The sequence below is a fragment of the Ochotona princeps genome, chromosome 14 (assembly GCF_030435755.1).
Source record: "Ochotona princeps isolate mOchPri1 chromosome 14, mOchPri1.hap1, whole genome shotgun sequence".
Classification (NCBI taxonomy): domain Eukaryota; kingdom Metazoa; phylum Chordata; class Mammalia; order Lagomorpha; family Ochotonidae; genus Ochotona; species Ochotona princeps.
In genome coordinates, this window is record NC_080845.1 from 514740 (window position 1) to 520586 (window position 5847).

The 5847-nt window shown below is 67.8% G+C and overlaps 1 protein-coding gene across 1 annotated transcript; it reads right to left on the bottom strand.

Annotated features, from left to right (window-relative positions):
* Window positions 1–955: 955 nt before the first annotated feature.
* Window positions 956–4949, bottom strand: INPP5E (inositol polyphosphate-5-phosphatase E). The gene is made up of 10 exons (XM_058672383.1): window positions 4188–4949; window positions 3304–3427; window positions 2962–3059; window positions 2709–2833; window positions 2505–2624; window positions 2320–2427; window positions 1930–2091; window positions 1736–1851; window positions 1513–1649; window positions 956–1300 (listed from the first exon to the last, which is right to left on the bottom strand). Exons 1-10 carry the CDS (start codon window positions 4736–4738, stop codon window positions 1168–1170), a joined length of 1674 nt encoding a protein of 557 aa, XP_058528366.1. The 5' UTR covers window positions 4739–4949; the 3' UTR covers window positions 956–1167.
* Between the last annotated feature and the right edge of the window lie 898 nt (window positions 4950–5847).

Sequence of the window (5847 nt, forward strand, 5' to 3'; positions counted from 1 at the left end):
ATTGCCATCTGCATGCCAGGCATGTGCCCAGAGGGGAGGAGGATGTGACAGACGGCTGATGTATGGTTATAGCAAAGCTGGATGGCTGGGAGGTGTGACTGCGGGCCCTGGGCCAGCGGGCAGCCCTGCAGCCTTGGGGAGCTGGGCCTGTGGTGGGCTTCCAGAAGTCCTCTAGGACCACCACAGGCCTGGGGGCTGTGGCCAGTCAGCCCATGGGGGATGGATGTGTCTGTGTGCTGGCCAAGCTGCCCCCTGACCCTTTGTGGCCAGGCTGGGCACTGTCGCAGGAGCAGGTGTAGGGGCAGTGGGCAGTGTCTCCTGGGACACCTGCACCTGTGCCCTGTGAGCGCCAGGGTCAAGGAGGACACGACACCCCTCCTGGGTGACCCAGAGCTGCTGCTGGTGCACCTCTGGATGTGGGCGTGGGTGCCATGGCTTCCAAGGCCTGTGGGCGACAGGTGTTGGGGGGGGGTGTGGTTCCACGCTGCCATGGAGCTGCCAAGGAGTCTCCGTGTGGAGGCTTCGACGACAGAAGAGCCAGACTGTCAAGCAATGCTGCTAAGCAGTCCTTGGCAGCTAGCTGGAAACCAGGGCCTCAAAGCACCCCTTCCCACCCCACGCAGGACTCCCCGGGAGGGGGTGACACGCATGGATATTGTGGGAACAAAGGTCAGATTTCACAGCTTTAAGTCACTTCCTTGGGGCTGGCCAGCTCACACAGGGCCCACCACCCTTGGCGGCTTGGGCGTTGGGCGCAGAGGGCCTGGGCGGCTCCCCAGCCAGGGGCCCTGGGCAGGCCGGACACAGGAAGAACACCCAGGCTTCCGAGACCCAGTGTGGCTAGCAGGAGTCTACATTCAATATATGCATTTATTAAAAAATATAAATATGGAAAAATAAATATCTAAGCGCCGTCCTGAACATTCTAGGCTCCACACGCAGCCAGGGCCGTGACCGGTGATGCCAACAGCCTCAGGAACCTGGATGCCGGAGGGGGTGCCCAGCACAGCGTGCAGGCCCTGCCCTGGGCTGGCATGGAGGTGCTCCCTTGTAGTGCCCAGCTGGCCTGTGGGGAGGAGAGGGCCAGCCATGGGCGTGGTGGGGTGAGCGGGTGGTCCCAGGACGGACGGCCTCTGGTCAGGTGCTGTCCTGGGCGGCCTGGCGAGCTCAGGACACGGCGCAGACGGCGCTCGAGTTGCGGGCCTGGAGCGCCTGCTGCCGCTGCGCCTCCTTGGAGATCCGCCGCTTGATGCCCAGCAGGTAGAGCTCCCGGTCGAACTTGCCAGCCGCCAGCGGGATGCTGCAGGCCAGAGAGCCCTCAGCCTGGCCTGGTGCCATGCTGCATGCCACCCGCAGCACCCGCAGCACCTGCTGAGCCCTGCCACCCCACAGCTCCTGGCCCTGTCTCCCTCTCCGTCACTCTGCACCTCTGACAAAGCCAGGAGTGATGTCTGCCCTCCCACCCCTGGCTCCGGGCCATATGTGAGACCCACCAGCCCATGCCCCACTCACTTGTCCCGGCCGGGCCGCACTCGGACCCGGAACAGCCCGTACACGGGGCGGTGGTCGGACGTCCTGATGTTGGGGCAGGTCGAGTACCTCATGGGGCAGATGTCACCCTTGTGCCGGCTGCGGAACAGCACCCGGTCCTGCAGGGGCGGGGCGGTGGCTAGGCCAGGGCCCTGTGCCAGTACCCCTCCATGTGCGGGGCCGGGCGAGGGGCCAGGGTGTGTACCGTGTAGGACGGCGTCCGCTGCTTGGACGTGCTGTCATAGCTGTCCTTCCCGAGATCAAACTTGTACGACGGCAGGAAGTGGATCGCCGCCTCCTGGAAGCCCTTGAAGATGGACCCTGTGAGATTGCCCAGACCGATTAAGACCGGCCTGGGCCAGCTCAAGGTGGACCCTGCCCCAAGTGAGCTAGCCTAACCTTTCTCCATCTCACGTGTGAGCTGGTCACGCTGCAGCAGGGCCCCCACGTCCACCTGCAGGTCCTGCTTCAGGGCGGCCTCCACAGCCACGCGGCCACCAGTCAGACGGAAGTTGAAATCGCCAAACCAGAAGACCTGGTCGAAGCGCGTGGTGACGTCGCCTGCGGCACCGGGGCAGGGGCACTGAAGGGGCCAGGCTGGGTCCTTCCCAAGTCACGGCCAGGTGCAGGGATGACATGGGACAGGGGCACTGAGGGGGCTGGGCTGGGTCCTTCCCAAGTCATGGCCAGGTACAGGGGTGACATGGGGCAGGGGCGCTGAGGGCGTCACAGCCGCTCTGGGTCCTGCCCCAGTCGCGGCCACTGGACGGGGCAGGGCGGCAGCCTCACCGGCACTGGAGTGGTAGGGGTTGGTGTCTGGCACATTCCGGGGCAGGGCCAGGGCCTGCACTGTTCTGCTGTAGTCCAGCAGCCGCTCAGCCACCTTCCCGTCGCCAGCTGCGGAAAGTGGGTGTCTGCATGGGGAGTCTCCTGCTGCCCGGCCCGGCCCTGCCGGAGCCCCCAGCCCGACTCACAGGTGAAGTGCGACGTGATGAAGAGGAAGGAGGTGCCGAAGAAGGTGAAGCCCACCCCCAGAGCCCCCTTGGTCTTGATCTGCGACACGATGCGCGTGGTCACCGTGGAGCACTCCACCTCTGCGGGCAGGGGGAGGTGGAGCGGGTCAGACACGAAGGGGTAGGAAGGACAGGGGCGGGTTGGACACGGGCGCAGGCGCCCACCTGAGCAGAACCAGATGAGGTCCCTGCGGATGAACAGAGACATGTAGAGCACGCCGTGGGCCGCCGAGGACAGCAGCACGTAGCGCGGGCCCAGCGTCTCCTGCAGGCGCGTCTCCCACTCCCGCCTGTGGGGTCACACGGGGCGCCCCGCAGAGCAGAGGAAGCCCCAGACATGGTCTCCCTCAGCTCACAGCACCCACTCCCCAGGCAGACCCGGCACAGTGGAAGGGCGTCCACGCCCACCAGCACCCACCTGTCGGGGCAGCCCTCCTGGACGCCGACCACATACAGGTCCTGCGTGTAGTCAGCCTCTGTGGGCAGCAGCAACTCATCCAGGCTGGGCGGGAGCTCCTGGGGACAGCGTGGGCAGGTGGGTCCACCACCCCGTGGCCCCACAGCCGCCAGGCAGCGGACACACAGCATGGCTTTCTGGGCAGTCTGTCCTCCCCCAGCCTGAGCACCTGCAGACCCCGTCCTGACATTGGTACCGTGTGCAGTGTGTAGGTACTGTGCGTGCAGGCGTGTCTGGTACACAGCTGTGGCAGGAGTACATGTATGTGCATGCATGCGTGTCTGGCCAGGCCAGGGGCCTCACCTTTTGGCCCTGCATGTTCCAGGTAGCCACGAACAGGGCCAGGCTGCGGTCTGGGAAGTATCGTGCCAGCTCCTCAGCACCCAGCAGGGCCCCACTGGCCAGCAGGCTCCCCTCCAGGTAGCTCCTGAAAAGGGACAGGGCACTGGGGTGGCTGGGGGACCCTCCCGGGGTCGGCACCCAGCCAAGGCAGCCCCCCGCCCCAGGGGAGCTACACAGGCAGCCTTCACTCTGCCCTAAGAGCACTGGGTTCTACAACAACATGTCCACCACTATCCCTCTAATGTGCGGTGAACAGAGGGGGTTTGCTGGGATGCAGTGTGTTAAGCCATGGCCTGTGACAGTAGCGTCCCATATGGGCACCAGTTCGAGTCCCAAGCAGCTCCCGGTCTGTGGCCTGGGAAGGCAGCAGCGGGCGGTCAAGCGCTTGGGCTCAGGCACCCATGGCCGACCAGGATGGAGCTCCCGGCTTTGGACCGGCCCTGCCCGTCACTGCAGCCATTTCGGGGGTGAACCGCTGGACGGAAGCTCTCTCCCACACTCTCAAATCCACTCAGCATACAGGGAGGCCACGTGAAGGTGGAGGCTGGCATGACGTAGCCGCCAGCGCAGGATTACCGGGGCGCTTCGAGCTGGGAGGCAGTGGGGTCCTGCCCAGGGCTCCCAGAGAGGCCAGGCTCCACTGACCGGGTCATCTGGATGTGACGCGGGGGCAGCAAGCTTCCCCCAGACTTCTCTGCTCCCCTCCCACGCGGCCACAGCAGGGTACCTTGGGGGACTGGCCTGGACAGCACCCTGGTCTGATGGGCCCCGGGCCGGGCAGCGCTGGGCTCTGGGAAGATGCCCACTGGTGCCCCGTCTCCCACACCTCTGGGCAGCGCCCCTACCTGCTGCGGGCGTCCTTGGTGCGGATGGGGGCCAGCAGGCTGAAGGACTTGGTGGACAGGGAGTGGTCGTCACAGGCCAGCGGGCTGCTGTGGGCCCGCGCCAGCTCCAAGTCCCCCGCCAAGGGCGGGCGCGGGGGCCGCAGGCTGGGCAGCCCCGGGGAGCTGCCGCCCGAGCCGCTGGCCCAGGAGCAGGGGCGGCCGCCGCGGGCCGGGCGCCAGGCGGGGATTTCCTGCAGGGAGCTGCTGAGGCAGGGTGCGGGGCGGCCGGGCGGCAGGGGCGCGGGGCTCGCGGCCGGGCCGGGCCCCCTGCACGGACTGGCCCCGTTCGGGGCCGCCAGGTCCTCCTGGCTGCTGCGGACACGCCGCCGCCTCCAGCCCCGGTCATCCAGGGAGAGGGCGCGCTGCAGCCGGGGCCGCGCGGGCGGCCGCGGGGTCAGGGCCTTGGCCTGGGCGGGACGCTCCTCGGGCGCCGGGCCCTGGGCTGCCTCGGCGGGCCGTCCCCGGAGCATGCTGTCCCCCGAGGGCCGCGGCGCTGCGGCCCTGGTCGGCATGGCCCGGCTCAGCGCCGGCGACGTTCACCTGCGCCTGCGGGGACGCGCGCCGGCCCGAGGGTCGCCTGCAGCCGGGGACGGTCCTCTCGGCGTCGGGAGGGTCGCCGCATGGCCGGGCGCCCGCGAGCCCCTGGAGGGGAAGCAGCGCGGCCTCAGGGCGACGGGCCGAGTCCTGCCGAGGGCCGCCCGAGCAACGGTCCGGCCCCGGGGCCAGCCCAGGCCTCGCCGCGTCTCCGCCCCGCGCGCCCACAGCGGCCCCTGGCGGCCGGAGGACCGCGGCGATCCGGGGGGCCGGACACCCCGCAGGCTCGCGACAGAGGACCAGGGAAACCAAGGCGGAGGCACCCAAGAGCGCAAAATATTTTATTTAACAATTTGCAGTGAAACGGTTTTCATTTAGGAAAAAAAATAGCTCCCCTGGGGAGGCGAAGCCTCTTCCATTGATCGTGGCCAGGGAGAGGGTGGGCGGGTGAGGGGCCCCCAAGGACAGCCTCTGCCCAGAACACGTGGTCCCAGGCAAGCACAGGTGCAGAACACGCGTGGAGCAGGGCTCTCCGGAGGGCATGCCTGCACAGGCCCCCCCAGGGCTGAGGCACTGCCTGCTGCCACTCCACCAGCCAAGGCCTGCCACCCCTTCCCACCCCTCCTTCCAGTCCCTTCCAGGGACGGCCACAGTGACAACAGTCGAGGGAGCCTTAAAGCTGAGTCTGGGGGCGGCGGAGCTGCTGGAATCCCCAGGTGGAGGGAGGACTTGGAGGACGCAGCTTCCAGAGCCGTGACAAAGAGGGGCCCACTCCTGTCCAGTCATCAGCAGCTTCGCAGCCAGTGGCACAGGCCACGTGTGAGGCGCGGGTCGGAGCAGCCCTCAGCACCCTGCGGGGACCACGCAGGCGAGCTGGGGTGCACAGTCCCCGGCCTCCTCCCTTTGCCGCATGAGGAGCCTTCAACTGTTCCGTGGTCTGGTCGCCGGCTGGCCACGCAGGTCAGAGCCCAGCTCGGCCCACCACGGGCACCTCACGGCAGTCATGCTCCACACAGCAGCACCTGGCCTCGCTGACGGGCGTGGGGTGGGCCACCGTGTCCATGAGCTCGCGCGGGCAGAGGAGACC